Source organism: Carcharhinus amblyrhynchos, chromosome 2, assembly GCF_965287045.1.
Source record: "Carcharhinus amblyrhynchos chromosome 2, sCarAmb.v2.hapA, whole genome shotgun sequence".
Lineage (NCBI taxonomy): Eukaryota > Metazoa > Chordata > Chondrichthyes > Carcharhiniformes > Carcharhinidae > Carcharhinus > Carcharhinus amblyrhynchos.
The window spans coordinates 21,539,288-21,557,939 of NC_137325.1; the positions used below are offsets into that span (position 1 = coordinate 21,539,288).

An 18,652-nucleotide genomic window follows, 5' to 3' on the forward strand; every position below is an offset into this window, starting at 1 on the left:
GGGAATCAATGCTGATCTTGAGTGCAATCCAACTTTGGGTTCAAATCTTACTCTCCCCCCACTGCTTTTTATTCTGGTCTGGCACTACTTATACATGCCAGGTAATAGTCATATCTCCCTCTCAGAGATTCCACAAATTCCAGCACGTCTCTGGATTTCCACCCTAGACATCTGGTCAGAGATCTTTTCTAAGTTGATGAATACAGTCTTCGTGTTCTATTGACTTTCCTGATACTTCTCTGCCATTTGTCTCAAACAAATATTGCATCAATGATGCTTCTTCCAAGCATGAATCCAAACTGACCTCCTTGAATTTCCATTATTTTTCTCACTCTCTGGTCTTTTACTCTCACCCAAACTGTGATGGCATGTAGTAAGAGGTTAATTCTTCAGTAGTTTTTGCAATCTTAAATATCTCCCTTTCATTTGACCATTAATACAAAAATGTTTTAATGTTAAGCATGTCCTTAAATAAAACAGCCACATGCCAATCTCAAACTCTTTGACTAGTTAGGTGATGTAGGTTGGTTAGGAATAATTCAATTGATTCACTAGATTGTTGTTAGCATTGATTAAAATATGACCATTCAATTGCTAAATTCTGCTTCAGGCTGAAATAACTGCAATCCCAGCTGACAGAAGCTAAACATTGAATCTTCTGCTACACAGTTTAGTTATTTACTAGCTTTATTAAACAAGGCTATAGCTGGGATTTTTAGGAGAGAGCGCAAAATGTAGTGTTACAGACATAACTAGGGTACAGTGAAAGATCAACTTAATGTGAGGTAGGTCCACTCAAAAGTCTGATGGCAGCAGAAAAGAAACTGTTTTTGAATTGACTGGTACATGATGTCAGACTTTTGTATCTTTCTCCCCAACAAAAGAAGTTGGAACAGAATATGTCTGTGGTGCGTGGGGTCCTTGGTTGCTTTTCCAAGGCAGAGGATATGAAGACAGTGTTATTGGATGGGAGTTAATGGTTTGAGTGATGGACTGGACTTCGTTCATTACCCTTTTCAGTTTCTAGCAGTCTTTTTCAGGGCAGGAGCCGTACCAAGCTGTGATACAACTGGAAAGAAGTCTTTCTATGAAGCATCTATTGAAGTTAGTGAGAGTTACAGCGAACATGCCAAATTTCCTTAGTCTCCTAAAAAAGTAGAGACGCTGGTGGGTTTTCTTAACTATAGTGTCCGCAAAATAAGTTTTTGCTGATCTGGACATCTAAAATGCTCCTTCCCATTGTCCGCCCCTTGCCCGCTCCGATTCCTGTGGTGGGCAGGAAGGTAAAATTCCTGCCAATATATTTTTAAATGATGTTTTGGTGGGCGTTGTAACCATTGATGCGAGGAATTTTAGTACTGGGGAGAAGAACAGTTTCCATTTTTGGATATTCAGGGTTGAAGGCTCAATACTGGTGTCCTTGGGACCACCATCAACAGGCAGGAATGGTGTGCTGTCTGAGGTGTGGTGAGGGAGAGAATATTGTGCTTGTGGTAGGAGTGCATTGGAGCACATCACCATCTTGCTTTTCTCCCAGTTTTTGCCATTCGCCTGCAATTTTTCAGTGTCAGCATCCAGCACTTCTGAATGAAATCATGTAATATTTTGCATTGCCTAAACTGAATACATCCATTGACCAATTCAGTGCCAGGTTAGGGTAGTGTGTACTGATGACCATATCTATCAGGAAGTGAATAGAATGGCTGAGATAATTTTGCACAGAAGCCTTAAAGCTAGCAACCATACCTTTTATCAATTTATCATTGAATTATATAATTCCTAAGTACAGAAGTACTTAGTACATTTAGCCCATCAAGCTTGCACTGAAAACTACTCCACCCTGGCTTTATCCCTGTAACCCCACATGTTTACCTTGCTAATCCCCCTGACACTAAGGGGCAATTTAACATGGCCAATCAACCTTGTCTGCACATCTCCATGTCTCTGGAGGAGCCCATGCAGATGCAAAGAGAATGTGCAAACTCCACACTGACAGTTAGTTACCCTAGGCCGGCATCAAACCTGGTTCCTTGGTGCTGTGAGGTAGCAGTGCTAATCACTGTGCCACCGTGCCTCAAATTTACCTCTAAATCGAGAAGAGGGAACAGTGTCTGATCACTGCACTCACCCCAATCTCTAATGCAATTCTTAAATTTTATTTAAAAATTATCTAGGGATTTAAATAGTTATTGGAAAACTTAGTTGTAAAGTTTAAAGATAGAAATGTGGCCATCAATATCTCAAGAAACATGAAAAAACTTGGTTTCCCTTTTCCACGAAAACCATCAAGTACAATATGTTCCTCAAGTTTTCCAATTTTATTCAGGGACTTCAAATCACTAATAAGAAACAAAAAGAGCCGTTACTTACCGCAGTTCTCCCGTATATATGCAACAAGGTCACAAGACTGCAATGAAGATGAGAAAAGTTTGCAAATAAACTTTAGATAAAACCAACAATTAGACCATGTCAGTAGAGTTTATGTTTTGTGTGTGTAGTAAGCTACGAACCGTTTCTGATGCATGGCCTGGAGGTCCTTTCTGGCCCTGTAAAGAAAAGGATAAATAAATCTTGTTTAAAAATTACATTTTTTTTTCATTCTTATTTATTTATATTTTGTGGGGAGATGGTGGAGCACTGGTCATTGTCACCAGATTAGCCCCTGGCTAATGCACTGGAGTTATGGGTCCAAATTCCACAAAATCACACCATGGCAGTTGGTGAAATTTAAACTTAATTTAAAGATTAAATTTGAATTTAAAGATATATCACCATGAACATTTTGTTTCTTGCCCCATCTTTTCCTTCCCACACTCCTGATTTTCTGCTTTCAGGTATCCAGGAATTGCCACACTGTCCCTTCACAACAGACCCATGAGGGAGGCAAGAGAGAGAGACAGAGAGGGAGAGAGCAACAGCATGGCATCGATGAAAGAATTGTTCCTTGACTTGACACTTGGCAGCTCAGGTGCTGGCACGGAACAAAGCCTGGACGATAGTATAGAGTTGGCTTTGGCTTAAGGTGAATCGCATGTTATGTATCAATTGCAGCTAGGCCAATGATAATGGGTAGTTGGCATGTCAGCTCACAAGGGGGTGAAGTTGCAGGTGAGTTTTGCCACAGGACACTCAGTGAGGTGACTCTTAGGGATGCATTCTGAAATGCAAGGTGCATTAGCTGGCCAGCCAGACAGCCTCCTGTCACTATTATTGAACATGCAGGTGGCCTGCACTGAAGTCTCAGCTCTGTCTCTCTGTTGTCTTGCAGACTAGAGGACACTGTTAATTCCAGCTCCTTTTCAGGTATCCAGATCATCAACAACCTGTCCTGGTTCCCTCCATGCCGACACGGTAGTTAAAAAAGCCCACCAATGCCTCTCCTTTCTCAGAAGACTAAGGAAATTTGGCATGTCAGCTATAAACTCTCACCAACTTTTACAGATGCACCATAGAAAGCATTCTTTCTGGTTGTATCACAGCTTGGTATGGCTCCTGCTCTGCCTAAAACTGCAAGGAACTACAAAAGGTCGTAAATGTAGCCCAGTCCATCACGTAAACCAGCCTCCCATCCATTGACTCTGCCGACACTTACTGCTACCTCGGCAAAGCAGCCAGCAAAATTAAGGACCTCACGCATCCCGGACATTCTCTTGTCCACCTTCTTTCTTCGGGAAAAAGATACAAAAGTCTGAGGTCACGTACCAACCAACCTCAAGAACAGCTTCTTCCCTGCTGCTGTCAGACTTTTGAATGGACTTAACTTGCATTAAGTTGATCTTTCTCTACACCTTAGCTATGACTGTAACACTACATTCCGAACTCTGTTGTTTCCTTCTCTATGAACAGTATGCTTTGTCTGTATAGCGTGCAAAAAACAATATTTTTCACTATATACTAATACATGTGACAGTAATAAATCTAATCAAATCAAACCTGTATGGACACCTACTTCTCTGCTCTCCCTGTGTGGATGCAATAACACTCCCTGCCTAATCCCAGAGCTCAACATAACATATCCAAAGTCAATTCCAGAGTATTTTCAGACACTTTGCAACAGCAGAAGTTCTTCAAAATGAGCTGATCTGCAAGTCAGGTGCCTCTCAGTAAGGTTTATGCAGGACCCAGCTTGTAGCGAAGTGCTTGGTCTTTGGTGAGTGGCCTCCAAAATTTGTTGAAAGGAACTACACGGTCCAAATTTGGGAAATGAGCATTCAGAAGCCAGTTCAGGCATATGGCATCATGATTGCAAAATGGTATTGCTTTGAGTACTAGCAGGGTTGCACCATGAGTACCCTTCTCCATTGATGATGCCCCGCATTGGCTAAGCTGGCAGCAGCTGGTAGCACAACACACCCCGCTTTTGTAGCAGTTCCACAGATCCATATTTCACACCCCATGAGTGGGATTCCCCAGCTGCGCATGCCCCAAGACTGGAAATCCCCGCCTGAGCTCAAAAGACCTTTAAATGATCTGCTGAATTTTCTGTCCCACCCACTATGATTCCCACAGCGGGTGAGATAGGGGCAGCACAAACCACCATGAAAAAAGCTGCCAAGAAAACAGCTCAGGATGAAGCAGCAGGAGACAATGAACCAAGGACCTGCCTTGGGATCGTGCATGAATGAATGAAATACTAAAAGTCACCACTGGTCTTTTAAAAGTACTTTTTTTTCACATGTGGTTCAGCTGGGGGAAGTAAAGTACAAAACCATTGAGAGTAAGAATAACAAACATAGATCACTCTTTGTAACAGTACCAAGCACCCTTATTGCAGATAATGCATTTTTATTTTGATGTTCAGTGGCAACTATCTTGTTATTAATCAGCACATTACTTTTAGGACTGATTTCTCATTTTGTGGAATGCATCTTACCCTTTCTCCAGGATATCCAATCATGCCTGCATCACCAGGATCACCAGAAGGACCAGAGAAACCCTAAAAATGATTTTAAAAATCACATTATTTAACTTGAAACTTTATCAAACACAAATCATTCATAATTATAAACAGTTTTACAAGTGGACAGCAGCTGTGACTATAACTTGCTAACAAATTTCATTTCAGGATTGGCAACATTCGTAAACATTTCATAACTCTTTGACACAGGATGTTTTAATGAGGTTTCCAGAACAACTGATGATTTAACTTCTCCTTAGTGTAACCATGGTCTGACATATTATTAGAATTGTCTAAAGTTCAATAACCACATCACCATATTCAGGAGTGGCCACCTGAGATCCATGCCCCATTGAAATGTCCTTTACATGGATGTTTTTTGAAAAGTATTGGTGAAGTATTTGTGCAAGTTTTCCTTTTTAACATTTACAATGATTTTTTTAAAAACTTTGACCTCACCTTAGCTTATTCACCCAGGACAAATAACTCAGCCACACAACATCTCATCTGTCCCTTGAGTGAATATATGTAAGACTTATGTTGCCACTGGAGTGTCCAGAAGAATTGTTTAACTATGTATTACTTTATGCCTGAAGCATTCTTTCCTAAATCAGTTCTAAACTGACCTTTGAGTAGCTGTAGCATATTCCCCGTCGTCCTGCTCTCATTAGTTAAGTTGAACTGGTGTTCTGGATTTAACTAATTAATACATTTTGAATATCTCATATTTTTATCAGATGGAACCTCCAATTTATGGCTTAGCAATAGAATTTGGCTTTCAGTTTGCTATGTTTATTCCTGCTCTACTGTTGCTGTGTGTTTTTGTTGTCTTTTGGTCCACAGATATTGTTAATCCTCACACTTTCAGTCTGTAAAGATCAGAAACATTTTGCCGTGCTGTCCTGTTCAAAAGAGTAAAAAGTCTGACAACACCAGGTTTTAGTCCAACCTATTTATTTGATAATATACTCGCAAGCTTTCGAGGGGTTACCCTCTTCGTCAGGTGAATGGAGAGTTCTGGCCTCAGACAGAGCATATAAAGCACAGACAGTTTAGAGATTACTGATTAAAATGCGAATCCTTACACCTAACCTGCTGTTCAAGACCTGAAGTGGCTGATAATGTGAGTGGTAGGAGCACTGATCACAGTTTAAAGAGATGTGTATTGTCTCCAGACAGTACAGTAAGTGAGGTTTTGCAAACCCAGGCAAGTCACGGGGGTTACAGATAGTGCGACATGAACCCAAGATCCCTGTTGAGACCGTCCTCATGTGTGCGGAACTTGGCTATCAGTCTCTGCTCAGCGACTCTGCGCTGTCGTGTGTCGTGAAGGCCGCCTTGGAGAATGCTTACCCGAAGGTAAGCATTCTCCAAGGCGGCCTTCACGACACACGACAGCGCAGAGTCGCTGAGCAGAGACTGATAGCCAAGTTCCGCACACATGAGGACGGTCTCAACAGGGATCTTGGGTTCATGTCGCACTATCTGTAACCCCCGTGACTTGCCTGGGTTTGCAAAACCTCACTTACTGTACTGTCTGGAGACAATACACATCTCTTTAAACTGTGATCAGTGCTCCTACCACTCACATTATCAGCCACTTCAGGTCTTGAACAGCAGGTTAGGTGTAAGGATTCGCATTTTAATCAGTAATCTCTAAACTGTCTGTGCTTTATATGCTCTGTCTGAGGCCAGAACTCTCCATTCACCTGACGAAGAGGGTAACCCCTCGAAAGCTTGCGAGTATATTATCAAATAAATAGGTTGGACTAAAACCTGGTGTTGTCAGACTTTTTACTGTGTTTACGCCAGTCCAACGCCGGCATACCCACATCATGCCTGTTCAAAAGACCCAGATTGAACTGGGTACGTAAACATCACTTCAGTCTTGAGTGCAGTTGTGACATGTGCCCCCTGAAACACTTACACATAATACATTAATTTCCTAGCCACTTAGAAATAATACAACATTATATAAAAACTGATTCAGCTAGCAGACAGCACTAGACTGCATGGGGGAGCAGAGAGGAGGGATGAAGAGACCGGGTGGGAGAGAGGGACGAAGAGGCCGTGTGCAAGGGAGGGATGTAGAGGCTGGATGCAAGGGGAGGGGTGGAAGGAGAGATTGCAGGAACATTGATGAGTGGACCCAATTAGATCAGGGGTGATGATTGTGGATGGGTCCAGGGAAAGGTTGAGGGAAATCTTTCTCTGGGGAGACTAGAGATCAGGTGAGAAGATTTCAGGAGGCCCATGTGTGGGGCCCTAATCCTGACTCTGTTAAGACCAGAACTAGACAGCAGTGAGATTGGTTGTGTTCTGCTTAAGATTTTTTTTTAAATGTTTACTTCCTACCCATCCCCAGCCCAAACTCTTCTTGGGTGTAAAATGTCTCCTGTCCTAACCCCATCACTGATGTCAAATCAACATTACAATAACAGGAAGCCTCAGTCAGTCTCTTTCTGAATTGCAGATACGTGTTACACACAATTGAACATCCATTAAAATTAATGAGTGAGAAATCATAAGCACACAAACGTGACTTTTTAATAGACAGGTGAGGACTCCCCATAGGTGATGTATATTTATCAATTTCTCTGTGTTAAATTCACTGTGAATTCCAAATTCCTTCCAATTTCGCTTTGAACTATATTCCTGTAAGATCTAGCACCATACCTCCTTCCAATACTAACTTCCACTTGTCTGGAATAAATATTATCAACAACTGCCTATTAACAAATATCATCTTGCTCTTTTCATATATCCTTTGTCATGGCAATGGACATTAAATCCAAGTCACTGCTATAGATCTGAAACTCTGAGAGTTTTAGTATCAACCTCTAGGTTTCCATCCAATAATTTTTACCTACAACCCATTTCAATCCTACAAGTGCTTTTGTTTCACCAGCTGCTTTTCTACTTCCATATGGCACAATGGTTAGCACCGCTGCCTCACAACGCCAGAGACCCAGGTTCGATTCCCGTCTTGGGTCACTGTCTGTGCTGAGTTAGCTCATTCTCCCAGTCTCTGTATGCATTTCCTCCAGGTGCTCCAGTTTCTCCCACAGTCCAAAAGACATGCTGTTTAGTTGCATTGGCCATGCTAAATTCTTCCTCAGTGTACCCGAACAGGTGCCGGAGTGTGACAACCAGGAGATTTTTACAGTAACTTCATTGCAGTACTAATGTAAGCCTACTTGTGACACTAATAAGTAAATAAATAATTCCCTTCATTCAGTTTCTGCTTAGGTTTCACATGGAGCCAGATTGAATGTTGTTTTAGGAAATCTAAGTACATTATATTGTATGGTAACTTTTTGCGTGCTATTTTGTCCGGAAGATCAAAAGGTTGGCCGAGTAAGACATTTCAACAACTGATCTGTGCCAGTTATTCTATAAACAGGTTGTTAAATAAACTCACTGGTGCTGGCAGCCTGTGAGTGTTTAAACAGGAGTGTCTGGAGTGTACTACCTGGCAGGGTAGTGGAGGCAGGATGCCTCACATCCTTCAAAAGTATCTGGATGAGTACTTGGCACGCCATAACATTCAAGGCTATGGGCCAAGTGCTGGCAAGTGGGCTAAGGTGGGCAAGTCAAGACATTTCGTGCATCGGTGCAGCCTCGATGGGCCGAAGGGCCTCTTCTGCACCGTGTTAGTCTGTGATTCTGTGATCTGGTTAATTGTGGTGCAGGAACAGGATCAAAATATTAGAAATAGGAGCTGAAGGAAGGTAAACTATTGTGGCTGCCCTTATTGTTGAGGAACTTAGCTGAAATGCCAATGCCCATGGTACAGCAATGTTGAAAAACATGACAGCATGAGGAAAAGTATTACTAATTAGGTGAAGCTGTACAGGGCTGTTAAAATAGGGTAAAAATAGAAAATTGAGGGAAACAAAATGTTGCACAGTTTTAACGTCAATGAATCAGAGCAACTGTCAGATTAATGAGCATCCATTTCGAAACAATGGACAGATTGGTGGAGAATTGTAATGTGGCAGATTTGGAGGAACATTAGGACAAAGTTCAGATGACTAATATCCACAGTCATGACAGTGAAACGAAAATTTGATACTTGTACCAGAGAGAAAATGGAGACTAGAAATAGGAGAAAGATTATCTGGTGGACAACAAGTCTTTTCTTGTAACAAAAACAGAAAATGTTGGAAAATCTCCACAGGTTTGACAGCATCTGTGAAGAGAGAATAGAGCCAACATTTCGAGGCTGGATGACCCTTCATCAGATTCTTTTCTTGTACCCTGGACAGGGTGTGATAGAAGTACAAAAAGTGCTTTACAGAATAGAAACAATATTCAAGCTTTGGATAGCTTTAGGCTTTCTTGAGTGTTAAATACCATTGAGGGGAAGAGAAGTGACTGAGATTTACAAAAAAAGCAAAGATTTTTCAACAGCTTTTGTTGAGAGATAGTGCTGTCCCAGTTGGTGAGCTGAGAGGTGGGGCATGATTGAATCAGGTGGGAGGGTGGTAAGTGGGGACAATGCTCCCTCCCTGCCTCTATTCTGATTATGTTCATACCTCATTCCATTACCGCTATTATTAACCAGAACTAGGCGTCAAAGTTTGAGGATGAGGGGTAAATGCTTTAGGACTGAGGTGAGGAGAAATTTCTTCATCTAGAGAATGGTGAATCTGTGGAATTCACTACCACAGAAAGTAGATGAGCCCAAAACGTTGCCTGGTTTCAAGATGAAATTAGGTATAGCTCTAGGGGCCAAAGGGATCAAGGGAAATGGGGGAGGCAAGGGGGGGGGATCAGGATATTGAAACTGATAATCAGCCATGATCAGAATGAATGGCAGAGCAGGCTTGAAGGGCCAGATGACCTATCTGTAGTTTCTATGTTGCTACGTTTAATCCAGTAGTGGGCAGCAGACTCATCGGCCAGAATTTTACTGGCACCTGAGCCTGAGGTTCGTAAGATTGCGCCCGAGGCCAATGGAGAATGCCATTCTGTGAGCCTCGCCCACCCTGATTTCTGGGCGGGCGTGCCAGTAAAATCAGGGCCATCAAGTAGAAGCATGAAAAGCAAACTCTGATCTCAGTGCTTGACTGAGGAAATGGGTGCGGGCTGCTGAAAATCAATCCCACCACCGCCCCGCACCCCCCCAAGTCCTTGCTGCCAGTCCCCCTTTCTCTGTGACTCCTGACTACACAAATTTTGCTCTCGCCATCACTCAGATGGTACCTGGGTCTTTAGTAATTCTAGGCCTTTGGTGGGTAGCAACCAGTACTTCCCCAATGACATTGCTGAAAAGCTGCTGGCAACCTTTGCATGGCTGGTGGCTCTTGATGGTTCGCTGGGGGTCTTTGGTCCCAGAGAAGACCTGCTGCTGTCCAGTTAAATGCCTGATTTGCACCTAATGTGGCAGGTCTCTCAAAAAGTGATGAAGCTGGCTGACAAGACCCACTCCCCCCCCTCCCCCAACCACCCTTCGTCTCCATTAAATATTGCCCAATTTGGGAGCCTCATTTGAGGTAAGAGAAAATAATATGGCCAAGAAGTCAACTAGAGCTGGAATAGGAGTATATCCACCTAGGTTGATTGGACTCGCAAGAGAAAGAAAAAGTTTATAGACATTTCCTAATTTTGGTAAGAGACCATGCAAAAAGCAGAAAATAAGATTCTTCAGACTTTTCAAACTCTGCATCTTTGAGGACCTGAGTCAAACAAGTTGAGAATAACTTAAAGACAAATCCTACCCTACGACCTCTTATCCCTTTTTGTCCTTCATTACCAGGAACTCCAGGTTCTCCGTCGTCTCCCTAAACGATAGACAAATACAGGTTAACCAAAATGTTACATTGTTGCTACAAAATGTAAGGCAACAGAAATTGTGATAGTTACCTGTGGGCCAACATTTCCAGGATTTCCTCGTCCTCCCTAAAACAAATTTAAAAGCAGTCATTTCAGTCCATGCATATGTGAATTCTACCATCACTAATTCTATTAATTATTTTACACTGTAATATTTAGTTATACCATATTATTAGTAAATATTAGATATGAACTATTCAATCCAAGCTGTAAGTTGGAAAGGTTGATTTGCCTGATCATTGTACTGAAGAATGTTCACTTCCAAAGCTAAGGAAATATGGACCAGAAATCCATTATGTTGAGTGTCCTCACACTTCAGAGGGTGGTGAACGTCTGGAACGAGCTGCCAGAGGCGGTAGTAGAGGCAGGTACAATTTTGTCTTTTAGAAAGCATTTCGACAGTTACATGGGTGAGATTGGTATAGAGAGCTATGGGCCAAACATGGGGACTTGGGGCTAGCTTAGTGGTAAAAACTGGGCAGCATGGACTAGTTGAGCCAAAGGACCTATTTCCATGCTGTAAACCACCATGATTCTATTCTCTGGGATTTTCATGCTTCCTCATTAGGAACGAATGGAAGTGGACGTCATATAAATAAGGCTGGGTACGGAGGATTTCCTTGTCTTTTGACTGTTGCGCCCTCTTCTTCTGTTAGTTTGGCAGCCATGCATTTTCAGTGGCCTGCAAAGAAAGAAACCGTGTCTGGGGTGTGTGTGCGTAAATCACAAACACTGGCTCCCTCCATGATCTTTAATTATTTGGGATCTCTGACATTGTTCACAATTAAAAAAGGTATATGTTGGTTTGTATCTATCATTATATACCACATTTAAGGATCAGTACGTCCATCACGCAAACTAGCCTATGATCCATCGATTCCATCTATACTTCATGCTGCCTCGGAAAAGCAGGCAGCACATCAAGGACCCCACGCACCCTGGACATTCTCTCTTCCACCTTCTTCCATCAGGAAATTAATACAAAAGTCTGAGATCACACACTAACCAACTCAAGAATAGCTTCTTCCCTGCTACCATCAGACTTTAGACTGGACCTACCATATATTAAGCTGACCTTTCCCTACACCATGTGACTGCAACACCATATTTTGCACCCTCTCCTATCCTTATCCCCTATGTACTCAATGAATAGTATGCTTTGACAGTATAGTGCACAAGAAATAATATTTTTTGCTGTACGCCAATACATGTGACAATAATAAATCAAATCAAATCATTACATCAATATCTTATACATGAAGAAGTTATTCAGACCTTATTTATGAAAAAATACTAAGCAATTTGCTTTTTTTCAATCCATGCATTAGTATGATAGTTTTTCTAGTTTTGACTATCCCATGGCCTAATTTAAGATGTGCACAATGTTTCTCTCAGTATCCTGGTCAAATTATCCATGAACTTACAAACAGATTTATTTCACTTACTGATTGTTATATGGAGTCCAGGTAGTGGTCTACTGTAGGAGATGTCTTTTTATTGATTGGGTGTCATACTTGTCTTTTAATAAGAGTGACTTTGGCTGTATAGGGCTTAAAAATAGCCTAAGGATGTGAAAGGTTTGAATTGATTTATTATTGTCACATGTATTAACATACAGAAAAAGTATTGTTTCTTGAGCTGTACAGACAAAACAAACCATTCATAGAGAAGGAAGTGAGAATGCAGAACGTAGTATTACAGTTATAGCTAGGATGTAGAAAAAGATCAACTTAATGCAAGGCAAGTCCATTCAAAAGTCTGACCACAGCAGGGAAGAAGCTGTTCTTGAGTGGGTTGGTACGTGAACTCACACTTTTGTATCTTTTTCCTGACGGAAGAAGGTGGAAGTGAGAATGTCCAGGGTGCGTGGGATCCTTGATAATGCTGGCTGCTTTGCCGAGGCGGTGGGAAGCATAGACAGAATCAATGGATGGGAGGCTGGTTTGCATGATGGATTGGGAACCTTTGTAGTTCCTTGGGCAGAGCAGGAGCCACACCAAGCTGTGATACAACCAAAAAGAATCCTTTCTGTGCTGCATCTGTAAAAGTTGGTGAGAGTCGTAGCTGACATGCCAAATTTCCTTAGTCTTCTGGAGAAAGTAGAGGCGTTGGTAAGATTTCTTAACAATAGTATCGGCATGGGGGTACCAGGCCAGGTTGTTGGTGATCTGGACACCTAAAAGCTTGAAGCTCTTGACTTTTTCTACTTCGCCCCCATTGATGTGTACAAAGGCAGGTTCTCCTTTACACTTCCTGAAGTCAACGATAATCTCCTTCGTTTTGTTGACATTGAGGGAGGGATTATTGTTGCCGCACCAGTTCACCAGACTCTCTTCCTCATCCCTGTACTCTGTCTCATCATTGGTCAAGGTGCTATTAAAATGCAAGTCTTTTCTTTATCTGTCTGGTGATGCAAGTTTGGAATTGATTTAGGTTTACTGCAGACTCAGTTAATGAAAACCTGTTCCTGGCAATGTTTTTTATCCAGGCAATTTGTTTCATTCACCGAAGCTTGAGGGATAAATCTCTCATGGAGATCCTTCTGTGCGTTCAGTTTGAAATTCCCATTTCATATTGGATACTGCTGCCTGGACAAACACTGTAAAGCTTAGCATGGTCTGTTCTGTTAGGCTTTGTGTTTTCAGACAAATAAACAAATAAGAACGTTAATCCATAAGCCTTGGTTCTTGCCAATGTGGATGGGGGTAGGTGAGATGTCTTGCTGCTTAGAGGGAGCATCCACCAATATTGACAAACAGAAACTCTGCCTGTGTGATTTTTGTTAATAGTTTGAATTGGAGATTGAATAATGTTAATGTGTCACTGGATTTGTGCACTAAATCTGGAACCATTGGATCAGTACATTCTCTTTACACCCCTACAGCTAAAGAATCTTGATATTAGTTTCTCTCCTCGCTATTTTTGCAGAATACTCATCATGATTGCAATAAATTCTTGTGTGCTATTTAAACCAAGTTCTTAACCTGTCATTGTAAGGAGTTTATGATTTACTAAAAAAGTACACAGACAAAATCTTCAATCCTCAACTGTTCACACTTTAGTATAGATGCAAAATCCAATACCGTAGTAAGTTACATTTATCAAAATGTGTAAATGACTTGAATTTTATGCAGATTCATTGACTTATGACATTCGCAGAAGGATTTATTAAGCAGCGAATGTTTAACAATGTGAGAATGCAAAAGAAAAGTCTGTGCATGTCCATTAGCTGGCACTAGTGTGTACCTCCAGCACATCTACTGCAGCGTTTCAAGAAGGCAATTATCAATACTTTCCCAGGGAGAATTAGGGATGGGCAACAAATGCTGGCCTAGCCAACAAAGCTCACAACCCATAAGTGAACAATTGATCAGACAATTTGGAGAAGAGACTAGAACACCAAATTCAGGCATTATTAATTTTCCAGTGATTAATTTTCACTCTTCTAAAATTTGGAAGCATTGCAAATAATATTCTCTGACCTCCACGCTATAATTCACCAGTCCGAATGATAATCCAGCAGGGCTCAGCACCATAAATTCAACTGTAATTTATATTTGAATTGTTTGCTGAGTCCTTTACTTAAGGCAACAGCTCCCTCTGTAGGAATCACAATCAAACAGCATCACAAACTCAAACTGAAGGTTCAACAGTCAAGACTCTCAGGGGATGGTAAGTTTGGTAACCCCAGTAGCCAGCAAGGGAATGTATGATTAACCAACACCCAGTAGCCACAGGTAGCATTCCCATTCCATGCTGCTTGCTATACTAAATGACTACAGCATTCAGCCAGTGCTAACCATGTTGTTGATTAGCTGAATGTACCAGCAAGACTCCAATATTATGAGTGTCTTGTATCAGTGGGAAATAATATAACATGGCAGAGCAATGACCTCCTCATTTTTGCATTGGAGGGAATGGTGCAAAGGAGGAGAGGAGTCTTGTATCTACCGGGGCCCAAGACTTACGATGAGACAGTGGAAGCCAGCCTTAGGGGTTGTTCTCAGGATCCAAGCCCAGTTGATGTCACGTGTGGCAGGAAATTAATGGAATCAGAGCAGGGGTCCTTGGTTATAATGTTTTTGGCAGTTCTCATCTTGGGAATCTCTGCAATGTTGGGATGGTAAGGGAGGGGGGACAGAAAAGGTTTGGTACCCAGAACCTATTCCAAAAATAAAAATGCCTATCAGTTCCAGGGAGTTGCAGGATGTAACCTTGATATTGACATCCCAGCCAATCCTGCTTCCTTCCAATTTAGGAATGGCTTGCATATTGATTTCTTAAACTGCAGTTTAGATACAAGAAAGAAATCAATTCATTGTCAGTGTTCTGACGTCTCATTCAATTTCGCACCCCCCCCCCCGCCACCTGATTTATACCATAAGTGTGTCCCAACCCTCATGATTTTTGTCATCAAAATAATGTAATAATGGTCTTGCTCCAGTGATAGAATGGAAAACAAAACTTATTAAAGATTAGAGACTTAATTTCCCAGGCACTGCTTTTATTTTTTAGTGTCAGAGGCACTGTGATGAAACTCGCATTGGTGAGGTTTAGGGCGAGACAGCCCCGAACATCACCCAAGCACAACGCAACACCATCCACGCTCTCAAGACAAACCGCAACATTGTCATCAAACCAGCAGACAAAGGAGGGGCCATCATCATACTGAACAGAACGGATTACTGTAACGAAGTGTACCGACAACTAAACAATGAGGAACACTACAGACAATTACCCACAGATCCGACCAAAGAACACACTCGTCAACTCAACAATCTGATCAAGACCTTTGATCCGGACCTTCAGAGCACCCTCCGTGCTCTCATTCCACGTACTCCCCGCATTGGAGATCTCTACTGCCTCCCAAAGATACACAAGGCAAACACACCTGGCCGTCCCATCGTATCGGGCAATGGAACTCTGTGTGAGAACCTCTCCAGCTACGTCGAGGGCATCCTGAAACCCATTGTACAAAGAACCCCCAGCTTTTGTCGCGACACTACGGACTTCCCACTGAAACTCAGCACACACGGAGCAGTTGAACCAGGGACACTCCTCGTCACAATGGATGTCTCAGCGCTCTACACCAACATCCCCCACAACGATGGCATTGCTGCGACTGCCTCAGTACTCAATGCTGACAACTGCCAGTTTCCAGATACAATTTTACAACTCATCCGCTTTATCCTGGACCACAACGTCTTCACCTTCAACAACCAGTTTTTCATCCAGACACATGGAACAGCCATGGGGACCAAATTTGCACCTCAATATGCCAACATCTTCATGCACAGGTTCGAACAAGACTTCTTCACTGCACAGAATCTTCAACCGATGCTGTACACTAGATACATCGATGACATTTTCTTCCTTTGGCCTCATGGTGAACAATCACTGAAACAACTATATGATGATATCAACAAATTCCACCCCACCATCAGACTCACCATGGACTATTCCCCAGAATCAGTTGCATTCTTGGACACACGCATCTCCATTAAGGACGGTCACCTCAGCACCTCACTGTACCGCAAGCCCACAGACAATCTCACAATGCTCCACTTCTCCAGTTTCCACCCTAAACATGTTAAAGAAGCTATTCCCTATGGACAAGCCCTTCGTATACACAGGATTTGCTCAGATGAGGAGGATCGTGACAGACACCTCCAGACCCTGAAAGATGCCCTCATAAGAACAGGGTATGGTGCTCGACTCATAGATCGGCAGTTCCGATGTGCCACAGCGAGAAACCGCACCGATCTCCTCAGAAGGCAAACACAGGACACAGTGGACAGAGTACCCTTCGTCATCCAGTACTTCCCCGGAGCGGAGAAGCTACGACATCTTCTCCGGAGTCTTCAACATATCACTGATGAAGACGAACATCTCGCCAGGGCTATCCCCACACCCCCACTTCTTGCTTTCAGACAACCACACAACCTCAAACAGACCATTGTTCGCAGCAAACTACCCAGCCTTCAGGAGAACAGTGACCATAATACCACACAACCCTGTCACAGCAACCTCTGCAAGACATGCCGGATCATCGACATGGATACCATCATCACACGTGAGAATACCATCCACCAGGTACATGGTAAATACTCTTGCAACTCGGCCAACATTGTCTACCTGATACGTTGCAAGAAAGGATGTCCCGAAGCATGGTACATTGGGGAGACCATGCAGACGCTACGACAACGGATGAATGAACATCACTCGACAGTCACCAGGCAAGACTGTTCCCTTCCTGTTGGCGAACACTTCAGTGGTCACAGGCATTCAGCCTCTGACCTTCAGGTAAGCATTCTCCAAGGCGGCCTTCACGACACACGACAGTGCAGAGTCGCTGAACAGAGACTGATAGCCAAGTTCCGCACACATGAGGATGGTCTCAACAAGGATCTTGGGTTCATGTCGCACTATCCGTAACCCCCGTGACTTGCCTGGGTTTGCAAAACCTCACTTACTGTACTGTCTGGAGACAATACACATCTCTTTAACCTGTGATCAGTGCTCCTTCCACTCACATTATCAGCCACTTCAGGTCTTGAACAGTAGGTTAGGTGTAAGGATTCGCATTCTAATCAGTAATCTCTAAACTGTCTGTGCTTTATATGCTCTGTCTGAGACCAGAACTCTCCATTCACCTGACGAAGGGGCTAACCCCGAAAGCTTGTGAGTATATTATCAAATAAATAGGTTGGACTAAAACCTGGTGTTGTCAGACTTTTTACTGTGTTTACGAGGTTTAGGGCCACAGGCATTCTTATAACATTTCAGGGGCGATTCTCCTAGTCCTCTGCACTGCATTTGTGGTGCAGTGGGCCAGGAGACTCAAGCGGACCCCTGCTCTGATTCCATTAATTTCCTGCCACACTTGACATCAACTGGGTTTGGCTCCTGAGAACAACCCCTATGGCTGGCTTCCACTGTCTGTTCATCAAAAGTCTTGGACCCCGGTAGATACAAGACTCCTCTGCTCCTTTGCACCATTCCCTCCAGTGGCCCACTCAACGCTATGCTGCCGGCATCTCCAGTAGGAATAGGGACCGCCCCCAAATATTTGGAGAGATTTATGCTCGTGCACTCTGCAGTGCACAGAGTGTGGGAGATTCATTTTGAAAATCTTGCTGAAAAACCAATGAGGTTTACTCCAGTTTTTTTTTGTGAATTCAACACCTGGAATCGCCCTCTTCCTGTTTGTATGTAGACTTGAAACCACTCTATTATATATGGATGACTAAAACAGCACCCAGGGAAATGCTGTACAAGCACATAAAACATTCATATCTGAACAGAAAATATATTGTTCCTACTCCAATTGATCACTTCCCTCTCATTACTAACAGTTCTTGAAATGAGAAGCTGATGGCCTTGTCACAAAATGGGTTAAAGGGAAGAAATCTGAGTATTAATCTGCGCAAAACAAGGCAAAAATGTGGTCTCAATAACACTTCATTAGTCAAAAATATGTTTTCAAAAGCAAAATAAAAAGAACAGTTTTGAATCAAGAAGTAGAATACAGGGTAAATTCAGTGCTCGAAAGCATCATGGGTTAGAGATAGGGCTGCAATGCATCAAATTCTGATCTGCATTTACTGGAATTTTGAACATCTTCCATATATAACAATAATATGGTTACCTTTCTGCCTTTTATTCCTTGGAGTCCAAATCCACTTTTGCCATCTGACCCCTATACAACAAGCAACATTTTCAACATGTGATTATGCAATTTAATCAAAACTTTTTTTATTTGACTTTTTATATTACAAAATGTAGATTCAATCAAAAGCAAAACAGTTGCAATATATGCTTAAGCTCATCTTTTAGAATAATTAGCTAATAGTGAATATGTCCAATGTCTTCAAGAAATCTTGCAGTTCCGAGGTTTCCAAACTATCCCACTCCAAA

The 18,652-nt window shown here is 42.3% G+C and overlaps 1 protein-coding gene across 1 annotated transcript in view; it reads right to left on the bottom strand.

Moving 5' to 3' along the window:
* The window catches only part of LOC145353036 (collagen alpha-6(VI) chain-like), a 138,674-nt gene that overhangs the window by 27,044 nt on the left and 92,978 nt on the right, over positions 1-18,652 (bottom strand). The window contains exons 25-30 of the mRNA XM_080203359.1: positions 18,384-18,434; positions 10,766-10,801; positions 10,621-10,683; positions 4,874-4,936; positions 2,511-2,546; positions 2,371-2,407 (exon numbers count right to left, since the gene is read on the bottom strand). Coding sequence (XP_080059485.1) covers positions 2,371-2,407; positions 2,511-2,546; positions 4,874-4,936; positions 10,621-10,683; positions 10,766-10,801; positions 18,384-18,434 — 286 coding nt within the window. The remainder of the gene's footprint in view (positions 1-2,370; positions 2,408-2,510; positions 2,547-4,873; positions 4,937-10,620; positions 10,684-10,765; positions 10,802-18,383; positions 18,435-18,652) is intronic.